The sequence below is a fragment of the Fringilla coelebs genome (genome assembly GCF_963513975.1).
Source record: "Fringilla coelebs genome assembly, chromosome: 2".
In the NCBI taxonomy this organism is placed as follows: Eukaryota; Metazoa; Chordata; class Aves; order Passeriformes; family Fringillidae; genus Fringilla; species Fringilla coelebs.
The window spans coordinates 77,476,023-77,502,776 of record NC_140029.1 but is presented as its reverse complement, the minus strand read 5'-3'; the positions used below and the strand labels follow the sequence as shown (position 1 = coordinate 77,502,776).

General features: G+C 37.0%; 1 protein-coding gene across 1 annotated transcript in view; it reads left to right on the top strand.

The window, feature by feature from the left end:
- Positions 1-26,754, top strand: part of ARHGAP42 (Rho GTPase activating protein 42) — a gene marked incomplete at its 3' end in the record, with an annotated part of 136,672 nt that overhangs the window by 42,682 nt on the left and 67,236 nt on the right. Inside the window, exon 3 of the mRNA XM_084226694.1 lies at positions 4,049-4,110. Coding sequence (XP_084082820.1) covers positions 4,049-4,110 — 62 coding nt within the window. The remainder of the gene's footprint in view (positions 1-4,048; positions 4,111-26,754) is intronic.

Sequence of the window (26,754 nt, the reverse complement as noted above, 5' to 3'; positions counted from 1 at the left end):
ATACATTCTCTACACAAGTATATAAAACTTCATAAGATTTATTAGGTGCATTTTTTTTCCTATGAACAACTGGTTTCATTTCAATGCAGTAATCCAGATTCTACATCAAACTGCAGTTCATTTTTAATTATGTGAGTGTAGTTCTTTGTGGAGCTGTACCATGTGTTTGAAATTATAAGAATATTGGAAAAAAAAAGGACATTGTTGATCTACACCATTAATGTTTAAGCTGTTGGTACTGTTAGTTTGTTTCTCTATGAAGCAAATTAATTGAAACACTTTTCAATTAAAAGTAAAGAGAGTAGCTTTTTTTTTGATAAATTAAATAATGGGAGCCCTTTCTCCTGAAAAAGGGAAATTTTGCAGCTCATTGTTGTTGAGTTGTGAATACTCCAGAGAGAGCAGCTGGCAACCTGTTGTGATTGTGATGAATGAGACCACAGGTGTATATCTGGGTACACATTCTGGGTACACATTTTGCTTATTGGTCATTGCTTTTCACAGGCATTATTTCAATCATGATACCAAATGTATCTTACAAGTCCTTTTGAGTAGCCCTTAAATAAAAAGTAGACTGTAACACTATTGGGATTTTTAAGTTAATATCGCCTAATAACTTAGAATGAAATACTGAGTCAGCTCTTTATTTTCCTTTAAATGGCCCACCATAAAAAATAATTCTTTACGAAAAAAAATAAAAATGTCTTTATATTTAATATGTTAGGCTGCATATTGTACTTCATATTATTGGTGTGTTTTCCGAATTTATTTCTTATCAGCACATTCCCATGATATTTCCCCTTGCAAAATACTTGACTCTTCTTCCTCCCACCCCCTTTTGTATTTACAAACTTCACTTTAATTCTTCTGTGTCTATTCTAATTAAAAAGAAGTAGATTTTAAAAAATGTTGTAGCATTACTAAGAAAAGATTGTGAGGCAGGTGTGTAATGCCTGTGTCCTGACAGACAGTGCGCTATATCTGACACAGACAGGTCTGATTTCTGAATCTTCTGGTTTTCTGCACAAAAGCACCTCAAATTATTATTGTTGAAATATCTGTTTGTTTCCTGTTGAGAGCTGTGAATCCAGAGTTAGATGTCTGTACCTTGTGCCCAGGCTTTGTGCCCTTCCCTTCCCTTCCCTTCCCTTCCCTTCCCTTCCCTTCCCTTCCCTTCCCTTCCCTTCCCTTCCCTTCCCTTCCCTTCCCTTCCCTTCCCTTCCCTTCCCTTCCCTTCCCTTCCCTTCCCTTCCCTTCCCTTCCCTTCCCTTCCCTTCCCTTCCCTTCCCTTCCCTTCCCTTCCCTTCCCTTCCCTTCCCTTCCCTTCCCTTCCCTTCCCTTCCCTTCCCTTCCCTTCCGCAGAGTCCCGGAGTTCTCTAGGGACAGACCCTGGCTTGTGATGAGGCCACACTGAGTGGGGTTGTATGGGAAGAAGGGTGTAGTCACATGGAAAATCAGTACTGCAGTAGTCAGGGCTGTTGCAGGAGAGCTGGCATGGGTGAAGCCTTTCTCAGTGTATGTGGTGGCATTACAAGAACAGAAGAACCCTTGGGGTCAGCAGAGATGTCCGTGTTGCAGAACTCTGTACTGGGTGTGCATCCCTCACTCTGCTCTGAATAACACAATGTGCACCTCCTGGGCTGGAGTAGGACACCTCATGGCTGGATTGTGGACGTGGATGTGGATGCTGGGCAGCAAGCAGCAGAGGTGTAGTCAGTTTTGATATGAAGGTGTCTCTGCAATCAAAGTCTCATAAGATCGAGGGGGGTTGTCTTAGAGCTGTGGAAGAGTGTTGGTTCTGTGTTCTTAGTGAAACTGACCTTTGTCATTCCCCCAAAGATGAGCCAGTGGGGAAGAAAAGATGAAGACAGTTTCTCAGTCTTTAGCTGAGGCACTGTACAGGTGACAGACTAGACACTATTAGTGTCAAATACTGAGGAAAATATTGATTTGCACACTTACAGAGCATATTTTATATGCTTTTTTCCCTGTGACTGACCTGAATTTATTTAAATCCTAAGAAATGTTTCAACTTTCAAACTAAAAAACTCTCTGGTTCTGCCTTGAAATTCAAAAGATGAATCAAAAGCTTCTGGTATGGGTTTTTGGTTTGGGTTTCTTTTACACCCCCCTTCTTCCTCTCCCCCTCCCCCCCCCTCCACCCCCACCGCTCCACATCCTCATAGTTTAGCCATGTCTGTTTGGCTAATTTTTTATTTAGGTTTTAGCATTTCATATTGAGTACTTAGATATTCTTGAGTGTAACACTCTACAGATTCTTTCCTAGTCAGGTGTAACCAATCAGTTAATCATCTTATTTCTTTACCTATTTTTTGGGCTTTTTTTCTTGGGATATTATGAGCTAAGAGATTGAAGTAATTCAGTGGATATCAAAATGAAATTCTTGATATTGAAAAAACTGGCAAAATCTTGTGGTGCCTGTGTTCTCAGGGAAAAATATTAAAGGAAAGGACTCAAGTTCCAAGTAGATGGACTTTTAACTTGCCAGGTGTATTTGGACTAACCCAAGAACTCATAATGGAAAAAATGAATTTTTCAGCAAACAATGACTTAAAGGTCGAGATATGCAAGTATAGCATCATAGTTGCAAAAAATTTATCTATGTAATTTTTTGCAGAAGAAATTGAAACAAATAGCAAAGTGTTCTTCAACTGTAAAAGTTGAGAGAGAGAAAGGAGAATGCATGGGTGACCTCTGCAAGGTCCAGATGGTATAAAGAGTAGAAATTATTTAGGAATGGTCCAAAAACTAAGTAGCAGTTCATGAATGCAGACAAGGCAGCTAAGGCAAGCCAGATACTAGCTCCTTCTTAAAGGATCTAATCCAGTACTTTCTAGAAAATGTACTAATTTTCGTAAATCTTTTAGAGAGGTTGAGAAGGGATAAAACCATATTATTGGAGACTAACACAAAAAACATTTAAGATGAAAAAATAACTAAGAGATGGAGTTCCATTAGCATACTGTCAGCACTATACGTTGGTTAACTGTGAAGAATTTTTCAATCCTGTTCTTTTGAGAAAATCTGAATTTTACTTCCATGGTTTGTTTTTTTTACCTCTTTCAAAATAATTGAGATTGCCTCAAGTTTATTGTGAGAAACTGTATTATTTAGCAATCTGTATTCTGAGTTCAGAGCTTTAGACATCCTGTCACTGGTAGCAATTACTGCTGGTTGCATCAGGAGAAAATAAAAACAGTTACTTAGCTCTCTTCACATGATTGTTCTCTGAGTTTGTCACCTCTGAGACTGTGGTGCTGAATCTGAGTAACCCCTATGCCCTTGAGAAAGTAATACAAATGGAAATAAATATTTTTCTAAACAGGTTTGTACCACTTGCTTACATGAAAATTAAGTCTTAAGAGTTTTCAGAATGTTTTCCTCTCTCTTGCCTTCTTTTAGGGGTTAATTCTTGTATTATGTTTCTATTGACTCTGCTTCAGCCCTTTGACTTCTATTTGAAAACAATTTTGAGCAAATACTCTGTCACAGTTGTAACAGAATTCAAAGCTTATAAATCAATCATCTATTTGGGTCACCTGAGACCTTGTCCTTGTAAAACATAAAGCCAAAGAGCAGTTAAATCTAAACTCTTGGCATTTCTTCTAAAACAGTGAGTTTCAAATATTTACTCAGATTTTTCATAGTTCTTTCAAATACTTGTTCTCCCACCTTAGTGGGAGAAACTCAATTATTTTCTTTCTGTTCCTGGTATGCTAAAGTGAATTTTGTGGGTGAAAGAAGAATTCTTCTGTTTTGAGACTGATCTTTCCATATTTCAGGAAATTCAGTTTGTCATGTTCCATTAAAAAATTATTTTTAAAATACATATGACTCTTAAGATTCAGGTTCTTTTTCTTTGCTCTTGACCTGCTGCCCACTTCAGTCTCTCTCATTTAAGGCTACTGATAACATTGCAGTATAAGAGAAATATTTTACCACTGTAGGTTCAATCCAGATAATGGACTCAACTGGTCTTAAAATCTGATTTTAAGCAGAACATTCTTTTTCTTTGTTTCCTTTTTAGCCCAGTCATTGAAGGAGTTTGCTCGGCTTCTCATTGCTGTTGAAGAGGAGAGAAGACGACTGGTAAGTTTGCTGGCAGTAATCTTGCATTGGATTTCTCCTTGAGTAAAATAGTATACTTTTTTCCTATTCTCTCTGAAGTGATTTTTTAAAAATTTTATTTGTGTAGTAGAGGTTTAGTACATCATAAGAATTATTTGGAATTCTTACACAAAGGCAGAAATGTACTAGCACAAACTACAGCAATTTTTATTAAACTGTTCAACCAAAGATATTTTCATCGATTCAAAAATGGTTTTCTCTAATTTCCTACCTTCTAGCTCCCTGACCCACAATAAGCTTTGAATCCTGGTGTACCTTTCCCTTCCTGCAAAAAGCTTATACTGGAGATGTAGATCTGTATTTGTATTTAATGAAATACTCCTGAGTGTTGTCCAGTGAATGTATGCCAGTAATCCAAGAATTTGAGAAGTAAGTGATAAGAAAAGAAAGCAAATTCATCACCCGAGAGAAACTCCTGTAGAATACATTATGGATCAGTCTGGTATGGCGTCCTTATGCTGCTTGAATCTGCTGTTTGCTTTGAGTTTTGTATTTCTATTCTAATATAGCTTTGTTAAAGAGGTTTTAGGTGTATTTTAATGGAACTATTTTTAAAAAAATCCAGGTGAGTAATGAAGCTATTTTTGTCCTTCCTTCAGAGTCAGTCATGAATAAAGGAGTGAGCTAACAATTAACATCAGTAGGGGAATTTTCAAATATCGTGAAAGTTTAACTCACTCTAATCCATTCAAAGATTATGTCTGTGCCCGTTTTCCTTTCTCTTACGGGTACTTAGAACATTGAGGTAAGGCTTTTATGATTCAGACTGGAACAGATTTACTAATTGAGAAAAAAATTTATATAAATTTGTCTTAACCTCAAAGTAAATAGCCATAGAATTGCTCTCCCACTATTTCTGTTTATATAAATATTTTAAAATGGCAAAGTCATAACATTTATTTAGTACAATTGCATAGCTAATATCACTTAAATGTATAGAAGTGTAATTATTTTTTTACTTCATGCAAAACATTTTTTCCTGGGTAGCTGGAAGAGTGAGGTGACTGTTCCATACTTACCACCTTAAAAGTTGGTTAGCAGAACACTTATTAGTTCCTTAGTTAAACAATGTTTTAAAATTGATAGCTTTCCAGTTTAAGTTAAAGATTGTTATGAGCTAACTATTAGGAAAGAAAAAAGCAATTATTAGAGGAGGGTTTTATTTTTTCAAGCGCATTAGTCTTTCATAATATGTAAAAAAAAATCCTATTATTTTCTCTTTCTTTCCCCTCTTTTTTTTTTTCCCCTCAGAGGAGGCACTACCATTTTCAGTTTTAGAAGTTTATGGCCTCTCTTTGGTTTATAGTTAATCTTGCCATATAGTATTTTTTGTAAAAGATGTAGGAAGGCCTTTAGCATAAAAGAAGGCAAAAAAATTAATAATTTTAAGTGAAAAAAGACCAGTCAGATGGAATTATATGTTTTGTTCTATATCAATAAGATTTCCATGGAATGCATGGATTGTATAGCTGAGTGTGACCCTGGTTGGATTAGCAGTGTCCACCAAAGCTGCTGTGTCACTGCCCTCCTCATCTGGGCAGGGAAGAGAAAATATAAGGGAAGGCTCATGGGCTGAGATAAGGGCAGGAGGAGATCACTTGACAATCACTGTCATGAGCAAAACAGACTTGACTTGGGGAAATCTGTATAATTTAATGGCAAATCAGAGTAGGGTAATAAGAAGCAAAACCCAAATCTTAAAGAAACTTCTTCTGCCCCTCCATTCTTTTGAGGTTTTACTTTAATCCCAGTTCTCTACCTCCTCCCTGCCAGTGGCAAGAAGGGCAGGGGATGAGGGCTGCACCTCCTTCCTCCCCATGGGGAGGACTCCTCACACTCTTCTCTTGCTCCAGTATTGGTCCCTCCCTCGGGGGACAGTCTCCACAGACTTCTCCAACATGAGTCTTTCCCATGGGCTGCAGTTCTTCATGATCTGCTCCAGCGTGTGTCCTTTACACAGGATTGATTCCTCCAGGAACAGGCTGCTCCAGTGTGGGTTCCTGCAGGGTCTCCGCATATGGAGAAGCTGTTCTTGACAGGAAATTGTTTGTATCCACCTTTTCACTCAGTTTGGAATGACCTCATTAATTTCCCATTCTCTGTCTAGAATGAGAACGTTGAGGATGCACAGTTTTCATGGTAGTTATATATGCATGAGAAAATTTATCAAACTTAGGATTTCTCTAGTTTTAAAATGTTTGAGCTGCCTGTTGGTGGAATGTGTTTAATTATTACTGGAATAAAAGTATCACCTTTGTCAAAGATGTGGATTTTTTATTCCCCAGTTTCTTACTGCCATTTTCTACATGTCATAGAATCCAGAGGTCCCCGTGAGGATCAGTGTGTCAAATAGATTCCTAGTGTAAGGCTTTTGCTTGACAAACTTGTAATTTAACTGTGGAATCTTCAGAGCACTTTTGCTTGCTTGTGAGGAAGTTTGGAGCATTATGCATACACTAAGATTTCTCTGCTGGAAGCACTTAAAGTCAGCCAATTTGCAGCTTAGTGACAATATTAAACAAGGTTCTCAGCTGATGGGAAAGCTTGAGACATGGCATGCAGGTCTTTAAGAATTTAATTTCCTTCTGCATAAAGAGAGAAAACATGCAAAAGTTATTTTTAAAAAGCTTGTTCTTTCTGACATTTTGTAGAAGATGTGGAGAAAAACATCTAGGCAATGTTGCAGCTATTTTTGGATACACTTCATCATACTACTGATAGTAAAAGACACTATTCTATCAGTGAATGCAGGAAGTATGAGCATATGGAGTGATGGATATTAATTTTGTATACAGCTAATGGCCTTGTTTCCCTGCCTTGAACTTTCTTTTGTTATATTATGAGCATACCTATAAGTGCACTAATCAGGTTAGAATATGAAAAGTATAAAAAAGTATGTATCCATGTGACCAATTTATTTCTAATCTGATGCCTATTAAATTCCTCATAAGTCAAATTATATTTTTGTCTTAGTGAACACAATGTTGGAGTGCTTGTCTGCTGATTGTATAAATTAAGTGTTTCCAGTGGTCAAGGAAATAGTTTGAGAAGGTGTTTAGCAAGTCTTCTCTCCTTCCCACATAAAGAACCAGAAGAACCAGAAATTTTTTCTTTTTTCAGAAGAAGCTAATGAAACAAGACATTATAAATGGTATTATTAGGAAAAACACTGAAGTACAAAGTCAAATGAAACTGTAGGTCACATAAATATTCTGTTTTGTAAGGCCTTGTGGCCATTATTACTGGCAGCAGTAATAATTTGGTGATTATTGCAAGTTAGCTTCTTTTATCCTTGTCTTTTATTTCTTGATGCTAAAAAATTGATGTGTAGTCAGAAAAAACAGAGGCCATGCAACACATTTCCCCTTGAAAAGAAAACAAAGGAAAAAGTAACGCATAAGATAGCTTCTTTTATGATGTACAGCCTTAGGTTTTGATGAGGTCTGTCATTTTGTGGTGGTGTTAATTTAATGATGCTGTTGGTAAATAGTGCATTAAAAAAACTCCAACAAAACTAGTCTTGGGCTTCACATGTACTGTAAATTGGATAAAAAGTCAGATTCATCCCCACCGCATTTCCAATGATTTCAGCAGCAAGCCATCAGGGATGTAGAATAATGACCTCTATTTCCTAGTGTTTATTAGGGAACAATAGAGATGCTATAATTTAATCCCATGTGAATGTTTGAATCTTTATCAAAGGAACTTCCTTAAAATAATTTCCTTCCTCTTTCACTGATTTACATTCTTTCTGTTAAATAAGTGATATATTTTATTTTATAGATTCATATTTTATTTATGCTTCCTATTAATTTTATATTGTTATTAAAATTAATAACAAGCAGAAATGATCTGGGAGTAAAATAAAATGCTACTTCCTTTTCCTCTTGGAGGGTTATTCTGTGTTGGCATCAGTATAGATGAACTGGTTCATGCTACTGGTCCTAGAGGTCCCCTAGGAGTTTGAAGCATTGAATGAGTTCTCTTGAGTGTCGATGTTATCTTGCTGGAACTCCCTGATTATTTCTGAGAGTTTACTGAATCCAAGACTGAAATAGGCTCTTAATTCTTAAATTCCTTGCTATTTATCCAAGTTGGGTTTTTTTTTGGTTGTTGGCAGGTGATGAATGGCCCCAGAGCTTTTTCTCTCTGGCATCATGAATCAGTGAGATTCCTGACCAATATTAAATACTCCAGGGGATATATAAAAATTCTGAAGCAGATAGTTTTTTACTATGCTCAATGAATATTTTTCTTTATAAAGTCCGCTTTTTTTGTATCTAATAATCTTCATGCTTCAGACAGTATCTCATTTTTGTGACTTTTTTTTGTATTAACTGGATGTTCTCATTGTGGTTCTGTATTTGCCCTCACACAAGGGGTCTGATGCTATCTGCTTCCAGGGAAAGCATCAAAATATTCAGTTTCAAAAGCTGCACTTGAAGAAAAATAAATGAGCTGTTAAAACCAGCTATCCATGGAATGGTACATAAAATCAGATACTGAAGGGCACAGCATGTTGTTGAGCAGAATTAACCTTTTCCCTATAATGCAAAGTGTGTTTCAGATTCCATCAGAGGAGTAAGCGGTCTCCTAGCCACAGGGGCAGCTTATTTCTCAGTTTATACAGGGGAAAGATAACATTGCATGTACTAGCACCCTGAGACTGCAGAACAAACACCTGGCACTTTGTTTTGCATGGTGTCTCTCAAATTGCAAAAAAATAGTGTTTGATGGTGTTTGCATATACTTGGTAACTGATTTCAGTGTTTTTCACCTCCCATGTAAGATTTGGCATTTAAATTAATCTCCTTGGTAGGAGTCTGCTGGGAAGAACACTGAAAGCGTATAAGGGAAAGAAAATGCCACAAATAAAAGGACTTCTTTGAAGTTACGACTGTTTTTTTGTTTCTTTATTTTTGTTGTTCCTCCTACTCCCTCTTCTCCCACCATGTTTGCTGTGTAAAATTAATTAAAAGCACCTGGGTTTAGAGAGTTTGAGTTTTTTCCTTATACTTAAGATGGCTGTACATCCTATTGAGTCATTAAGGTGGCATGGACTGTTTTGTTAACTAACTTCTTTGGAAAGACTTTCTGAATTTCTGCATCAGATTACTAATTTGGAAGTACCTCTTTGAGGTTTCTCTTGAAGAAGGATCAGTAAATCAGTACTGAATTTTTAAATTTCTTATAAAAATAATTTTAACCTACTTTTAAAAATAATTTTAATCTATTTATTTTTCAGCCTTTTCTTCCTCCTATTTCATCCCAGGTATAGCAGAGTAGCAGAGAACATATTTGATATTAATTACAGAAAAATCCATGTCTTTGATAAGGAAAGTTCTGCAAGATAGGAAAATATTGGTTTCAATGGTTTTGAGGGTTTTTTGGGGGGGTTTTGTGGTTTTTTTTGTTTTGTTTTGGTTTAGGGGTTTTTTGTTTTTTTTTTGGTTGTTTGTTTGGGTTTTTTTTAACTATCAGCTTACTGTCCTCTGACAGGCTAAGTTTTAGAAATCTTTAGGAAAATTACTGCAAACAAATGGCATGCTTTCACAAACCTTTTTGGGGAGCCCCCCATTTGAGTACTTGCTATGTGCATTTCTGGCCAGAAAGTATTATGTAGACTACAAAAGATACAGAGGAAGGCAACAAGGAAAGCTTAACACCCAGAGGTGAGAATGAGAAGAGACTGCAAGGAGGTCTCTTTGATTAGCTTGAATTAAAACAAATTAGATCAACATTATTTGGAGGCCTGTGATTCATTAATTGAAACAACATCTTTCAGCACACTTGAGCTAGTCCTCAGCAACAGGTTAATACTTCAGCCCTTGACATCAGGTTTTTCTTCCTTTTTTTTTCCTTGCTGATACTGTTGTCAGTCTTACTTTGTAAGGATAAACAATAAAAAACATTGCAAAATTACTTTGAGACTATTGCAGAAGCAAGAGTGCTCAGTAGCATTGCATGGTTTTCTGCTGTGTTTTAACTCTGGAATGACTGGAGGAAATGTACTACACAGAATTTTATCTAATTAGCAGTTGGCAGAACCAGCTTTGCCTTAAATCTCAGTCAGCCTCGTGTTGCCTCTTCATATTAATTGCATATCTGTAGAGTGTAGACCTTTTGAGAAAAGGTCTTCCTGTTGTGCTAGTACAAATGTTTGTGTGTCTGTGTGGTGAACATAATTGGAGAAGTGATCCAGCTGGAAAAATAATTTCTCTCACACTAACTTTCTATTACTTCCTTCCCATAACTGCAGTGCACACAGGGAAAATGAAGACCTTTTATCCAGAAGATAGTAATTACTTCAATATAATTGCTATCAAAAATCTACTAGAACTGTGCCTTCATTTCCCTGCAGATGTTATCTCTGATCATTATAACTCTTCTACGAAATCAGGAAGCGAAAGGCATATTTCTTACCGTGCAGACTTCCTAGAGAGCAAATCTGCAATATGATTGTTTGGTGGGTTCTTGTTGAGAGGGAGCTTTCCCCCTTGCCCTGTCTTGGGCTCAAAGGAATCCTGTTTGCTGTCTTTCTCTGCACCACTTAAGCATGAAAATACATGTGTTCAGTGGAATAACATCTGTATGTATTTCTGAACTTTTCTCAGATAAAGGATACATACTAGGCCAGACAATTGGGAGATAAAATTATGGGTGCTATTAGTACAGAGCATTAGCTGGCTTTTCCAGATAACACTGCATCAGCTTCCATAGTTGTACACTTAGTACATTCCTAATTTGTTTAAATTTAGTTCTAATTTGTCCAATAATATTTATGATTTAAAATAATTTCTTCCTTTTTTTTTTTTTTTTTTTTTTTTTTTGTGGAGATGAAGAAAAAACAGTCATCCTGGGACATTTGAGTATGATAATTTTTAAAAGATCAAACTGGTCTCAATAGAAACAAATTGCAACTAGTCCCTCTCACATTCCTGTAACTGCCATCCTCTGGAACTGAAAATACAGGTTCATATTTTCATTAACTTGCAGAAGGTACTTCCAGAATCACCATGTTGTTGTGGCAAATAGTACTGTTAATTCAGAGTTAATATTCAGAGTTTTATGATCATGAAGTCAACAGAGAACCTGCTGTTCATGTTTTGCTCTTTATTTCTTAGCAGCTTTCTTTCTACATATTTCTTCTTTTGAAAATGTGAATTTTTTCCTGTTGATATGAATGTCCAGAGTGCAGAACCATATCATCTGCAGAGCCTTTTGCACCCTGTGCTCCTCATTTTGGGCCTAGATAATTTCATTGCCTTTAAACCCACCTGTTGAGGAGGAAAGCACTTTGACTGTTTTTAGAGAGAGTCTTTGCTGTTTTCCAAGATAGTTGTCATAGAGTTGATTTGTGACCAAGTTATTTTCTTGTAGTAAGCAACTTTGTAAGAGGTGTGAAATGATCTCCCATGTTGGTTTCTGCTGATGTTTTGACTGGATAGTTGGCCGCAAAGAGTGATCACTTGTCTGTCTTGATAGGGCTGAGAGGCTGTGAGCTAGAAGGAGAGTGGGAATAGGATAATTATTCAAGAGGAAAGGAAAGTGGAACAGAGATAAGGGGATTGATAAGATTCATGTACATTCTTTGCTGTCCAACATAAACAGTGTTCCAAGCCTTAGTAAGATGGCTTTGGTAATTCACTGTCCATATACTATATGCTTTTCAGTCTTCTGCAGAGAATGCAAATTAAGAAAATCTTTTTTAGAAAATATTTTTAAGAAACAAAGTTTGTTGCAGGAGATTAGTGTAATTAGTTGTTAGCAATTACAGTTTCTCCTGCCCTCTATATTCAAAGTGTATGTATTTGTATTTGCCTCCATATGGATATACAATTAGAGAATGGTTTGGATTGGGAGGGATCTTAATGACCATACTCCAACTCCCCCTGCTGTGACAGGGAGGCCACCCACTAGACCAGGTTGCTCAAAGCCCCATCCAGCTTTTGACACTTCTGGGGGTGGGACATCCGCAATTTCTCTGGGCAACTTATGCCAATGTCTCACCACCCTCAAATTAAAGAATTTCTTCCCTATATTTAATCTAAGCCTACCCTCTTTCAGTTTAAAGATACTCCCCTTGTGCTGTCACTACTTGTCCTTGTAAAAGGTCTCTCTCCAGCTTTACCTTACAGCATTTTTCAGTGAGAACATTCACAAAATGAGATTGTTTGCTATTTCCAGTTTTGAAGAGTATCATGGAGAGAGACATGAAATGCTGTCTTCATAAAAAGTACAAAATGAAGGGTTAGTTGGAAAGCCTCTTGCTACTTGTCATTTTATATAAATCTAATTTGTTCTCAATTCATATGTTCACTCCATGCAGGCATTTCACTGCACGTAGTATTGCATTGCATAACAGCACTTCCCAAAGTTTTGAGAAGCATTCTGTGAGTAGTGTGGCTGGAAAGAATTTCTTTTAATGACGTTTTAGTCTTCACAGAAATGTGGTAGTTGCAATTTTAGTTAGTAGATTCTTTTGCTTCCACCACAGTTGCTAAGTGTCTTTTCAGATGACTGTTGACAGAGAAAAGAGAAAGAAAGTTGTTCGCACTTTTAAATGAGTATTTTAAAGGAACATGAGTTCTGGATCAGCCAACCTTATAGCCTTTAAGTTTTATGCATTTATTTTCTGACTACAGAGGGAGGGAATGGAGCTGGTCATAGAAGAGGATATGTGCTGCACCCATTACTAGCTTGTAATCATTTTGATGCTGCTGCCTGACATGCTACCACTTTCTTAATTTTTTAATGGATTCTGAATTTATCTGCAATTCTCCTGGAGGTATGAAAAAAGGTGCTTCATTCCTACAAACTTAGTTTTGAATTTTCCTTCATTTAGTCTGATCTCTGGAATGAAACCACTGTATTTGTTGTTCTTATGTAATGTCCTGGGAAATGTGATTAAAAACAGAAAAAAGCACAAGCACTTTATGTACCAAAGGGTGTGTAGCAACAAATATGCCATTATTTAAACCAAACAAACACCAGCCAAACAAAGCCCCCACCTTTTCACAAAGAAGCAAAATATTCTCCCTTGAGCGATCTGTGTAATCTGCATGGGCTCATAGCTGTGTTACATACAAAGGTGTTTTATAAAGTATTCTCTGTTAGGATGTTGTGTTAATATTTGCAGAATACTTAGGTTGCCTATCTTATACTTTTCAAATGTCTGCAGAGGCTTCAGTTCCTGTATTTTGAGAAGCTTTCTCAGATGTATCTCCCAGAGCAATTGCTTTTGCTTTGAGCTAAGACTGAAAGAGATTAACAGGTTTGTCTGTTTTTTGGCAGCCATGCCTGTTTATTATGTACCCACTTCACAAAACTGACCTGGCTAAAAGTAAAACAAACAAGATATTTTCTGGTTATTTTTCAACCACGTTGCAACAGACTGTTTCAGTGTAACAGCAACAGAGGAGGACGAAGTCAAAAACGGGATGAAGGGGCATTTCAAGATCAGCAAACTGCTTAAGCTAGAGTGATCACCAAAATAAATGACTACAAATTTACTACACAGTGCAATATTTGTTGCAGCCCTGCTATTACAAGTAGTTGCAGTCAGGGAAAGAGATTATTTTTCTAGTGTAAAAGAAAATTTGAGTAGAAATCTGGAAGCTGTGGTCACATGGTCCTGAGGAAAGTTTTGAAGTGTGGGACCACAGAGTTGGTAGCCTTAAGGATTAAAATACTGTGAGAGCTACTTCTTTGGATAGCTGTTCTTTAGTAAAAGCTATTTTTCAAACAATATTGAGTTATGTTTCCTTTCTGGGTTAAGTGGAGGTGGTCCATCAACCTTGGCCAAAATCATTAAAATTTTGGCCCAGTTTGTTGTCATGTGACATGTCATGATGTGATCTCATGGGGTTGATGTGTAATTCTCCCTGGAGTCCAAGTGTCACGGTCAGCACAGAGTGGGCTATGGCGAGCCAAAGCCTGCAGCGGGGTCTGGCATTGCCCTGAGTCCCCAGCTGTCCCACAGCCCTGGGCTGGGGCCAGCAGGAGCCGTGAGACAGCCCCAGGCAGGGCCAGCCCAGTCCTGCCCGTCCGGCACCGCTCCTGTGCTTGTCCGTCAGTCCTGATGGTTCTGCCCCCCGGCTGCCCTCGGACTGCCCCAGCATTCCCCCCTGTGGCTAAAGGCCATTTTTCACCAGGGATATTATTGAGGGGGCAGGGGAGCTGCTTGATAGGTCGAGACCATCCATAATTCCCACACTGAGGCAAAGGGTGACCGAGTTTCCCTGGTGGACATCCAGGGACCACAGGGAGGTGCGACCTCTGCAGCTGAGCCCACTTAGCAACACACAATCCCTTCTTAGTCAAGTCACAGTTTGGAGAAACCAGACTAGCCCTTTGTCTCCCCTAGGCTGCCTCTTACATATATTGAGACCTTTTTACAAGCTAGATGAGAGCTTTCTAAGTTGACCTATTTTGTTAGTTGTATTCACATAAGAGCAGAAAAAATGGCTAAAAAGTCTGAATCTGATACTATTTTTAGACTTTTTGCTCTAAATGTCTTCTCATGGCATGTGTCATGACATGTCCTGTGCTCCTTTCTTAATTCCGTGTGCTGTTCCCAATGTACTAATTTTGAATTTTCACCACTGACAACTGTCAGAACCTTCTAATTTGTAATTATTCAGCATTTGAGCCTTAAATAACATACGGACATTCTTCAGTGTGTCAGCTACCAGTAAAACTTAGTATGCCAATATCAAGGAGAAATGGAAAGGTTTTCTATGGATCCTATATCTGTAAAAGCTCCCTTACCTCTTAGTAGTTTGTAGTTGTGGCTAACCTACATTTTTTCTGAGTATATCTTAAATGTTCAGAAATATCTTAAATGCACGTGCTTTTGTTTCCTGAAAGGATACATACTTCCAGTTTCAAAATTAACAGTTCCTGGGCATGGTACCATTACAAACAGCTAAGCTGATTTTGGCTTTATGCCTGGCTGTGTCCATTCATGAAGTAGTTGTTAAAGCAAAATACAACTTCTAATTACATTAATCTCTGAGTAGCTAATTTCCTCAGCACCTTCTTCTTGTTGTTTTTATATATATATATATATATATATATATATAAAATTTTTTTTTAACAATGCTTTTTGTGGTTTTGTTGGTACTGAAGAGATAACAATCAGTAGATACATGGCAGTATCCAAATTATCAAGAATGTGTCACAGAGGCAAAGCATTGAACTGTCAGACCACCTTTCTCAGTGTTTTGTTTCACAGCAGCTGTGCAATATAATGCAAAGAGATTCCTAATAGTAACAGATTGTAGACCTGGTAACCCCACTTGTGCAGTTAGTGGCATTGACCTGTGAAGACCTACAGTGTCTGTGAAGGTGCAAATTAATTTTCATACTGGAAGGCAGCGCATGATGATCACAAATAGTGCAGGGCCAGCTGTAAACCAGCACAACTTGGCCTGGCTGCTTGAATTCTCACCTTCACTAAGAGCAGCAGACAGGTATTATGTGACTACTTACATAGTTGCTTAGTCTCCGTAGCCATCACTTAGTCAGAGATAAGGCATTTTTTCTTCATGTAGAAGTGATTTCATTGATTGCTAAGAGTAAGTAGGTAGATCAATGCATAAGACCCCTTTCAGTTTGAACTGTTCATCTTCTCAAGCTCTCACTCTAATTTGAAACTTTTATTTCTTTGTCTGGGAAGTGTGAATGCTGCTTACATCATCTAGCTAAGAGGCAGTCATCTGACTGGAAGAATTTGGGGGAGAATTTAGGCTGAATGTCAGGAAAACTTCCTCACGATGAGCTGCATTGCGGAATACTTTGCCAAAGAAAATAGACATTGCCGCGGAAAATATCTAAGGCACAAACTGAGATTAGGCCAAGTGTTGGAAAATGTAATGTAGAAACAGAGTAAGTATTTTATATTGCTTGGTGACCATGCTTCCCTCAGCCTGGAGCATCGTTAATCAGATTGCCATCAAGTATCTTTCAGTAAGTTATTTGAAGGGTGCCCATAATGGTAATGGGCTAGGAGTCTGCTGTATTTCTCAAAAAGACTTCCATACTCTTTTTTGAAGTAGGGGTTATGGGGAAGATGGGAAAGAGACAGAAGTTGGACAACATCTAACAAATCTGCTTTTCCTGTTTAATTTAATAGTAACATCCTCACCCATGACATTTGTCCCAAGAGCACTTTTTGCGAGGCTCTAAATCGGTTGATTTCAGTATTTTGGAGCCTAAATTTCTATGGAGAGTTCTGTGGCCGGCCAATTTTATTGCTTGTTTCTTTGAAGAAAATTAGAGCCACTGTGTTAAATATAACCATTTCTGGCAATTTGAAAAATTTATTGATATTCTCTGACAGATTCTGTAGGATGAAAAATTTACAAGAAAATGCTAGCTGCAGTAAACATTCCTGCCAACATCTTGGCTTCCATGTTGGGTTAGCCATTTGGTTATTTTTATGTCTCACTGCTAAACTTCCATTTTGTTTACTTATTTGTCTCAGCCTTTAAATGTTGAGGTGTTTGTTCTTACTTTGGACTCAGAAGTTGTTGCTTATGACATCCGGCAATCAAACTCTTGATTTCTTAAGTCTGTTGCTAAAGAATAGCTTGTCTGTCTGCTTTAATGTGCCCAGCTTCGGTGTAGGAAGAAGAAACCTGCACTCTGACTCTGTTTTTTTAAGGAAAGAATATTTAAAGGCTGTTTCAGGAATTCTGACAAATAAAGCTTGTCAAAATAAATGTTTTGATGAGTCTGGCAGCTCAACATCCCTTAAGGAATAATCCGCACTAATTAAATAACATTGGTTTTACTTTTCATGACAAGTTAGAAAGTTCTTACTTTGATTAGTTAAATGTTTATTTATTCTTTTATTGATTTCCAACTTTCCCTTCACATCCTAATGGACCTCACAAGGAGGCCTGTTCAGGGTACATTCACTCCACTCTGGAGAGGCTCTGTTGACATCTGCACAGTGAGGGAAACATGCCTGGCTGCAAAATTTACAGATCAGGATTTGGAAAAGCAAAGAGACAAAATAATAAACATACGGAACTGATTGGGGGTAACTGTTAAGTAGGTCTGCAGCCAGATTAAAAGTGTCTTGGAAAGTTTAAATAGTTTAAAATCAGCTTTTTGGAAAGTAAAGCTTTTTGCTTATTTGCTAGGATTTATCTAAATCGGATAATTTCTGTTAATGTATTGAACAAAAAAGTTAAAAAGCCACACAGCTCTCCACAAAAGCAGAGATTCCTTCACTTCTTAAATTGAAGATTTCCCCCTATAGAAAATATTTGGTTTTGTTTTGTTTATTCATTGTTTATAGGAAAAAATGTTCAATGTGATAAATGTTTAAGAAGGTAAGGATACTTGCAATATCCTAAAATATCTACATTTAACAGAGTACTCAATAGAATAACATACTATTAAAAATATTGTGAAGTGTGGTATACTTAAATTCTGGATCAGTTTTATTCTTAATTAGTTCTGTGCTCCAATTATGCTGTTTCCTGTGTTTATGTTGCCATTTCCCACTTGATAATATGTAATGTAAACGTTCAAGCTGAGAAATTTTTTGGATTGTTTGGACAGCCATAAAAGGGGGTAAAACCAGAAAAATTTTCTTCTGCTGCCTATCTGAAACTACATTCTCAAGCTCTTTTCCTTTCAGTATGTTTTGAACTCAGCCTAGTCAAGAGACCTGCACTGTTTGTATTAATGGTAGTGATAAAAAGATAAATGCCTAGACTTGCAAGTACACTACCAAACTGTTTTTTCTTCAGTGTAGTGGTGTTTGTGACTGCTTTATCTTTTAGTCAGTTTTTGCTGAGTTACAGTCCATGGAGTAAGCTGTAAAAAGAAATATCTTACTGGGAGATTAGCTACCTACCATGACCATATCCACTGCTGATTTATGTCTTCTAAATATTTTCAGGGGGTTACTAAAGAAAAAAGGGACAAAACCTCCAACTGTTTTTTTGGTTTGTTTTTGTAGGTTTTTGTTTGTTTGTTCTTGGTTACTTGGTTATTTTGGGGTTTTTTCCCCTTTCATTTATCACCAGGTAGATTTTTTCCTCCTTTTGGAAGAAACCTCTAGCTTCAGTCATCTTTGTAATCGTGCATATATCAGAAAAAGTTAAATGTATTCTTTAACACTTTATAAAATGTTCCTATCTATGTAGAAAATAATTTTGCTGTTGCAACTTAGCAGTAAGTCCATGAGACACAGGAGAGGCTGTGAGTGAGAGGAGGCAGAAGGGGCACATAACGGTTTCCAGCTCAAGTTGTTAGTGCCAGTAGTGACAAAAACCCCACTGAGCTCTTGCCCACTGAAGGAAAAAAAGGAAGATGCTACCCAGAGAAATCAAGTCTTTGAAGTGTGTCCTTGTACAATGAAAGAGTAGGTGGCATGCATGGTCTTTGTTATGTGAAAGGATTTTGAAGGAAAAGAAAGCTCTGGCATATCTTGAAAAGAAATAAAAGCGCAGGAGGAGATACAAAAATGGAACCAAGGCACAACGAATTTATCCCAATATATTGTCTTCTAGTGGGCTTTTACAATAAATTACAAGGTATAAAAATCAGTTGGGTCTTTCCCCTTTCCTTTTTAAATTACTGGCCACTGTTTTCTCTTAATCCATTAAAAACTCCTGTAGGGGCAAGATGTGAGTATTTTTTCACAGAAATGAAATACTGGAGCACATGCCTCAATGTACAATGCTTCTGCATTTGAATTTTACCTTACAGTGGTCAATGCATGTAGTGTGTGGGTACTCGTAGGTAACCAGGTTCTCTGTAGCATCTACCCACTGCTCCTGCTTTTTTGGGAAGTTGCTGGGTGTCATTGTGCTAGATGCCTGCTCAGGAAAATGTGTTTGGTATTGCATTAGGGTAAGTCAGTCTGCTTAAACCCACACATCAAGGAAATGAGTGAAGAAGAACCAGCTTACACCTTTTGGCTTCTAATTTCTGAACACACTGAAGATGAGGCACTTCTTATGACGTTGTCTTAGGACTTTTATTGTCAATACCTAGGACAGGAATTTTTCAAAATATATTCATGTGAGAGTTTTCTAGTGGATCAAAACATCTTAAGGTCGGGTTGTAAATGTACTATGCCTTCAGGTTGGTCAAGTTTTTTCTGTTTTCAAGTGATCTCTTTCTTCTGTGTATTAAATATAGCAGTATTGCGGCCCCTCGTCCCAGTGGATCAAATTTGAATGTCTTGCCCTTCAAGTTTTTGACGCTGACTCCTTGTAGCTGAGCTGAAGGAATGATGGCAAGTCAGTCCTTCAGTAGGCACTGATCAGGCACATTTGGTATTTTCATAATGAATTAATGTTTCCCAGTTTTGGTATTAGTTTTGAATGCTAGGAATCTTGAATTCTACTTTTTGCTTCTAGCATACAGTGGGAGCTATGTTATTTACAAGAAGGGTAGCCCATGCTGTATGAACCCTCCAGCTGTATAAGATTAATAAATCATGGAGCTAGGACTGTAGCTTGTCATGTTTGTTCAAAACTCAGTGTTTAGAACTGTGCTATAGTGAAAATTTCTTAAAATTGATCTAGGTACCTTATTTTAGATGTGCAGCTGTGGCCTGAAAACATGAATTAAAGATTGCTTAATAAAGGTAATGTTACAGGAATTTCATTTACAACTCTGTTGATCCATAAGTTGCTTGAGATAGGACATTCTTTGTTTTGAGATTGGTCCAGTGGTGCTATCAGTAGTAACACTTAAATATTTTATGCTCTCACTAAGGTAGTAATCCTCTCAATACCTGCAGAGTTTTCTGAGCAATCCTGAATAATTCTGATACTTTCCTGCACATAACGACTACTTTTAAGAATCACCAGCATCTTAAATTTTGCTCAGAAGCTAACAGTGTAAAAAGGATTTGAGCATTAATACTCCTTGCATAATTCACATACTATCTCCCAGAGCCTTGCTAGGAGTTGAGAAGGTCTGAATAGTCGCTGTGAGCTCCACAGTTGGTAGAGAAGGAGATCCTAAGCTTCACTGTCAGGATGATAACAAGTTTATTCCTCTGTTGCTGTTGAAGAGCCCAGGAGCAGCAGCTGAGACAGTAGGACCAGAGACTGGCTTGTGCAGACTGTGCTAGCAAAATACTTTTCCTTGCGTGCACTTCAGCAAAGCAAATTTCAAGCAGCACTTCCCTCCAAACTTTTATTGCTAATGAGGGTCCTTTATTCAAATCCATTTCTTGGCAAGGTACTTGTGAGAGGAATGAAGTCAATTTTGTTAAAAGTTACTGTGGGAGGGCAGGAGCAGTATTGTTAAACCCATGTCTGGACGATTCCCTTGGTATCGTTCTTTGCATCTTAATTTCCCCATGATGCCTAATTTACAACATGCCAATATTTGCATCTTTATTCAGTACTTGTGATACTTGATACAGAGTTTGACATTTGGAATAGTCTTGACACATGAGAAGAGCTGTGGAATTACTTTTGTTATTTTATTCAGGTTAGCAAAGGGAAGGGCAGAAATTAAAATTTAAAATCAATAATTTTTGTATGATATTAATGTTGGAATTTTTACCCTTACCACTTCAACTACATTATAAAGAATAACTTTTCTGAGTATGTTTGGGCCCCTTTTGTACACAGATGTTTCTTCTGGGGAATATCCAATGTTCCAACAAACACAGGACTCCTTTGCCATTTTGTGTGCTGTGAGAGGGAGATGACAGACAAGTTACGTGCTTGCTCTGAATGCTTTAAAATCTGATTTCCTTAAATTTAAAACATGCAACTAGTGTATGTTTATTAATGGCCATAAAACTAGCCAAGCCCTTTAATAATTCAGCTGGATTTTTTCTGTCGTGATACTGACCTCTGACATTTAATTTCTTGATAATATTATGAAATACTACGCACTCTCCTTTTTATTTCTCTTATCAGCTGCTGTTATTCATTTGTCCATTTCCATGTTTGTCTTCTGAGTACTTTGTGTTGCTTTTCCAGAAGGCTGTTTGCATTTACATTGGTATTATTTGTGGATCATAGCATCTAAAAGTATTTATGCAATTTTTTATTTAATCTTTTATTTTAAAAGATGCTATAAAGGAATTTTTTGTATGATTAGTTTATTAAAAATGAATAAATTTTAAGTGCCTGGTAAAATTTTAAAGACATTTTCGAAGGTTACCATCACATGGTTTTCCTATCGTAATCTAAGTTTATAAGAGTCTGTTAAAGATGATGGTAACAGGAAAAGATTCAGTTTGGTCTTATTTGGGTCAAACAATTGAGGTATTTAACTTGTTTCTTCATTCACCTACCTAAAGAAAATTAAATCTAGCAGTCTTTTGAGATTTGAAGTAAAACAAAGAATTATGAGAAAAGAGAATATCTGACTTTTTACATGGAACATATATGTGGAACCTGACTGTTTTCAGTAATCCATGTTTGCTTAAGACTTTGTTTTGTGCATCTTGAAGACGTAAATCAGAATCAACATAAAGGTATTTGTAGCAATTTCACTTCAGCAGTTCCCAGTGCTTGAAAGGCATCTAATATTCCTCCTCAAACAAATCTGCTTTCTGTAGGCAGATGACATTGTACTGTATGCTGTAAATAATTTTTAAGGCCGTCCATAAAAAGTATTAGACATCTCATTGCCTCTGCGTGTTATCAGAGGCAGTTTTTTCACATGGGACAGGTTTGTAGCCTCCCTCTTTACTCCTACTTGGAGTGATTGATAATATAGGTCTGCTGCACTTAACTCAGAAGGAAAATTTGAGCATCAGCTTTTAAAATGTAAAGTAAATTTGGTTTGCCAAACTAAACCATTTAGTGGAGGATGATTATAAATGCAATGTGTCCACATACAAATGGTAGGAATTGAGTAGCTTCTTCTTGGTGTTGTTTAAAATCATTCTTGAAGTATTTGTGGTCCAACAAGGCCCAAGAATCTTGTGTTTATGACCAAAATGGATTAGCATGCAAACATTAAAACTTAACTGCTGTAAAATAACAACAGTTCTGAGAGTTTAATGATATTTTCTCTTCATAAGGCAAGAAAGATGTATTAAGCTTACTGCAAATTCTCAAATGGGGAATTTAAAACAGATGGAATGAATATTTAGCTTTTCCCTCCAGAGAAATCACAGACAACAAATAAATTAGGGAACAAGATAATTAAAAGGAAGCAGCATTAAAAAGAAGTATTAAATGATTGTGTTGGTAATATACTTTATCAAAACATTCCAAACACCATTTTTGCATCTTTAAAAACTTTTAATGTATGGAAATCTTGTTGCAGCCTTCACTTTCTTTTGCCTGCAATGGTAAGTTCAGTCGTAGATAACCTACCTTATTATGCAAAACAGGAACTATTGAGATGCATTTGCAACTTGCTGCTTTAATAAATTCATGGTGCAAGTATTCTCATCTAAGTTCATTTTTACCCTTCCTTCCATGTCTTGTCACTCAGTGAGCAGGATCTGCAGAGTCCAGTCTTGCAGTCATTGAGAATTGTTTCTTATGGTTGCCATTCATGAAGAGATGAACAAAACACTAAGAAAAATAATTGTAAGATGCTTGAAGTCATTTGTAAGACATGCTGCATCTTGTATAGTTCTGTTAAATGTTTGTTGCCTTGGGAATTTCTGGTGTGCTTTTATAAGATATTGCCAGTGGGTAGCATAAAATGGTTCTGGAGCAGCACTGAGTGACTAGAGTCAGATGGGAGGAACTTTTTGTTTCTGATGATCCAATTTTTTCTGTTGATTTCCATGCTCAGCTTCAGTGAGCTCCCTGTGTGGGCCCTGTCTTGGTCAGACTCCAATTAGCTGCCACATTCCAGAGTCAACTGGTGAACCTAGCATCCTAATACCTGTGAATGACGGAGAGTGTGAGTGGTAGAGGCAGCATGCTGCCAGAGGATGGAGGGCAGAATGGTTCTTTCTGAGGCTGAATGATGTCCCGTCTCTTAAGAGAAGTGATATCCAATGACCAATTTGGATTTTGACAGAAAAAAAATAGCCTAGATTAGGGGTGAAGTTTTGATTATATATATGTCCCAGCACTGCACATGTAATCAGTTGGTGATAAGTGTAATGCTAGAAATTATTTCAATGAAAGGAAATCAGGAGGCATAAAAATATTGCTTCATGTTTGAATTAGGCTAAGCCATATTTTGTATGACCTAATATAATAAAATCTATCTCATGTGATCCCTGTTTAGCATGATGATAGAGTGAAAATTGGACTATTTTGTCTTTTAACTCTGAAGCAAGTGATTTGTTACACTATTTCATTGGTTGCAGTGCTTTGTTAATGTATTCTTTATCTGTTTGGGAGTGTGGCTACACTTGTAGTTCATGTGTTTGCCTACACTAAAGTGCCTTATACCTTTGTAAGTGTAACTTTAGACTGTGAAGTTAATGTGACAGTAACCTTTACGGAATCCTGTAATGTTTATAATGTTTTTTCTGTCTTGTTGAATCCAGCTGTTTCTGCTGAACGAAAAGAAGTCTTACCCAGTCCCGGGTTTCTTTGGCTTATCACAGAAAACTTTAAAGGGGTTTGCAATATCTCTGAGGGAAAGCAGACTTCAAGCCCGGTAGCCCAGATGTTAATTTGCTTTCTTTTGGAAACTTCTAAATACTGTTGTATTAAGCCTTTACACATCTACACAGAATTACCTTTAAGTAGCAGATTAGCAAACTTGAGTTTGATTGCGAACAGCCTCACAATTTCATGATGTGCTGTATCTCGTCTGAATGGATCACAGGCATCCTCTGCTTATTTCTCCTCATTGTTTGGGAAGGGAAGCTTACGTGGCTGTATCCACAGAGACCATGGATATCTAATGCTGAGTGACTGAGTTAATTGCTCGGTAAGTCCTTGAGCCTGTTGGTGTTGTTATGGAGATGATAATGTCCTCTGTCATGTCTTGCTGTTGGCAGTGCATGAACTGATTTATTAGGGGACACCTGACGTTCCAGATTTGGTGTGATATTTAAACTCACTTACTTAAACTCAAAAATACGTTTTCTCTTTCTCTATTTTCTTTATGCCAAGCCTTAGAGTTACTACTTCTCTGTTGTTCTTTGGCCCTAAAGCAAGTTAACCAGTGCTAGTATAGCATTGTCTTAAAGACCCAGGCTTTCAGGGTCATTCAGAAGTTCCCTTCTTCCTGCCTTCCTGGGAGGAAGAAGGGAACTTCTGCTCCACAGCCATTGCAGACACGAAGAGTATTGGTGCCTCCTTCCAAGAGAATCAAGTTACTGTTTTAATGAAAGGTTGTACTGGACCTTGGGATCTCTCAGTGCTAAAGTACGATAGGTATTGTCTTTTGCCTTAAAGATTGAGCTACTACAAAAAAAAGTTAAGGTGCTTGAGGGTGATTGCTATAGATACTTGCTATGTTGTACCCTCATCTAAGATAGCAGAGGTCATCATAACCCTATTTAGGAACATGTGGAAACAGCCCAGAAAACATATGCCTCAACTATGACACTGCTGGGGTATAAACTTAATGAAATGTGGCTTATATAAACACTTCATTCATGTGCTGATGTAATGAAACCTTTTTCAACTTAATTCTTTTAATTACATGCTGTGCTTAGTAGAATAGTGGGTAGTTGGAAAGCAGCAAAGAAAAAAGAAGATAGTACATGGGAGTATTTCTAAAATAATGTTGACTCACTCATTTCTGCCAATAAGCTCCCAAAATATATTGCTTACAAACTGTAACTATTTTCTTCCTTGGCTGATACTTGGGAGGAACAGAGGAAACTGTTGGGACAGAGAGAGAGTCTGAGAGGACCTCCTGGTATTTCATATTCTCCCCAACTTACAAGACAAAGTTGCATCTGGTTAATGATCACAAAGATAGTAACAGTACTCACTAGTACTTTCAAATCTAGTTTATCCACTCACCCACAATTAGATGTTCTGATAGAAAAATGTATCAGGAAGCCTTCATTTTCCTCTACCAAGTAATTGCAAAGTCAAGATATGCAAGACCCTGAAGATTGGCTCAGTTGGTCAGAGCTTGTTGCTGATACCACCAAGGTTTTGGATTCAGTCCCTGGATGGGCCATTCCCTTAAGATTTGGACTTGATGATCCTTGTGACTCCCTTCTGATTCAGAATATCAGCGATCTGAAATTATGTTTGCAATGTTAATTTTAAAATATTATATCTATATATCATATTTTTCTACGTATATTTACACTGCATATCAATGCATTCATATTCATTTTTAGAATATCAATGTTATGTGTAAAAAGCAGATGGTAGTTCTGAGTCAGATTCTTCACAAAGACTGACTTTTTTGAAGGTTGGCTGTTTTTTTATCTGCTTGGTCTGTAATCAGTCAAAAGGAAAAAGCTCCTGAGGATACCTAACATCTGAAATTCTTCAGTTGTTCTTCAGATGAGTTCTGTTCTTCCTCTAATGTTTTGTGAGGACTCCATGAGGAGACTGGCCTTTCTGTGCTAAAGGCAGCCTTTGTGCATATTCTCATGTGTAATTTTTTGTTATATTAACAAACAATCACTTCAGCTTTGACACTACAGTAATGCATTTTTAAACATAAACTATGCAATATAGGAGATCAAAGTTCACTTGAAAACATTGGGGAAAAACCTGATCTAGTGGAAAGTATTGCTGCCTATGACAGGGGGTGGAACCTGATGATCCTTAAGGTCCCTTCCAACCAAACCATTCTTTGATTCCTGTGTATAACTACTCCCAGCCTTGACTAGTATGTGGTTTATATGCATCCCCCTGTGGCAATGTATTAACACCACTTGATACAACTTTAGTTTTGGTAAGAAGCTGAATGTTGCATTACACATTGTACATGAAAGTGTCCAGCCTATGTTATTAATTGTCTGAAGTTAAAACTTTGTAGTCTTCTCAATCTCCTTTAACATCAGCTTTACTTTAAATAAGTGGCAGTGATACTTTTAGGAAATTAATATAAGCTTAGATATTGTTTGATGTCATGTTTTGTTTTTTTTTTTTTGGTAAAGGTGAGAGGTATTAAGATGAACTTTGAGTGTATTATTTGTTTTTAAGTATGTGATTTGTCTGTGTAGAGTTTTCTGTACAAAGCTGTAAAAATATTTGTGTTGCTAAGGTCAAGTAGTTACAGGCATTGAAATTCACAATATTAACTTTGTGTAATATTTACACATTTTAACTTCTAAAACAGAAACTGTGCACTTAAATACATGACCAGTATTTTATCATGGCATGTTTATATTCTTTGTAGCATTCAAATTGATACATAAGGTTTACAAAAGCCTGGTTGTCTGTTTTTGGTTTCAAGTGCTTTATTTGAAGTTGTGTTGATTAGGAGCTGCTGATACAGGCCTCAGACTGAAAAAAAAGATATTTTGATCAGATGTTAGGAATTGTTAGTTACTGGGGGAAAGGTTTAAAATTAAATTATGTCTTTTTGTCTACTAGAGAAATATTTTTCTAAATTAGAAATGCATTACTGTGCATATATTTCTTACAAGATTTGTTGTCCCCATTGAATGAATTTAATTTGTGTCTTTTAAAAGTCTTATACTGACATGAAAAAAGTTAATATTTCTCAGCATTCAGAATTTGAGAGCCATTCAGTATTTCAGGG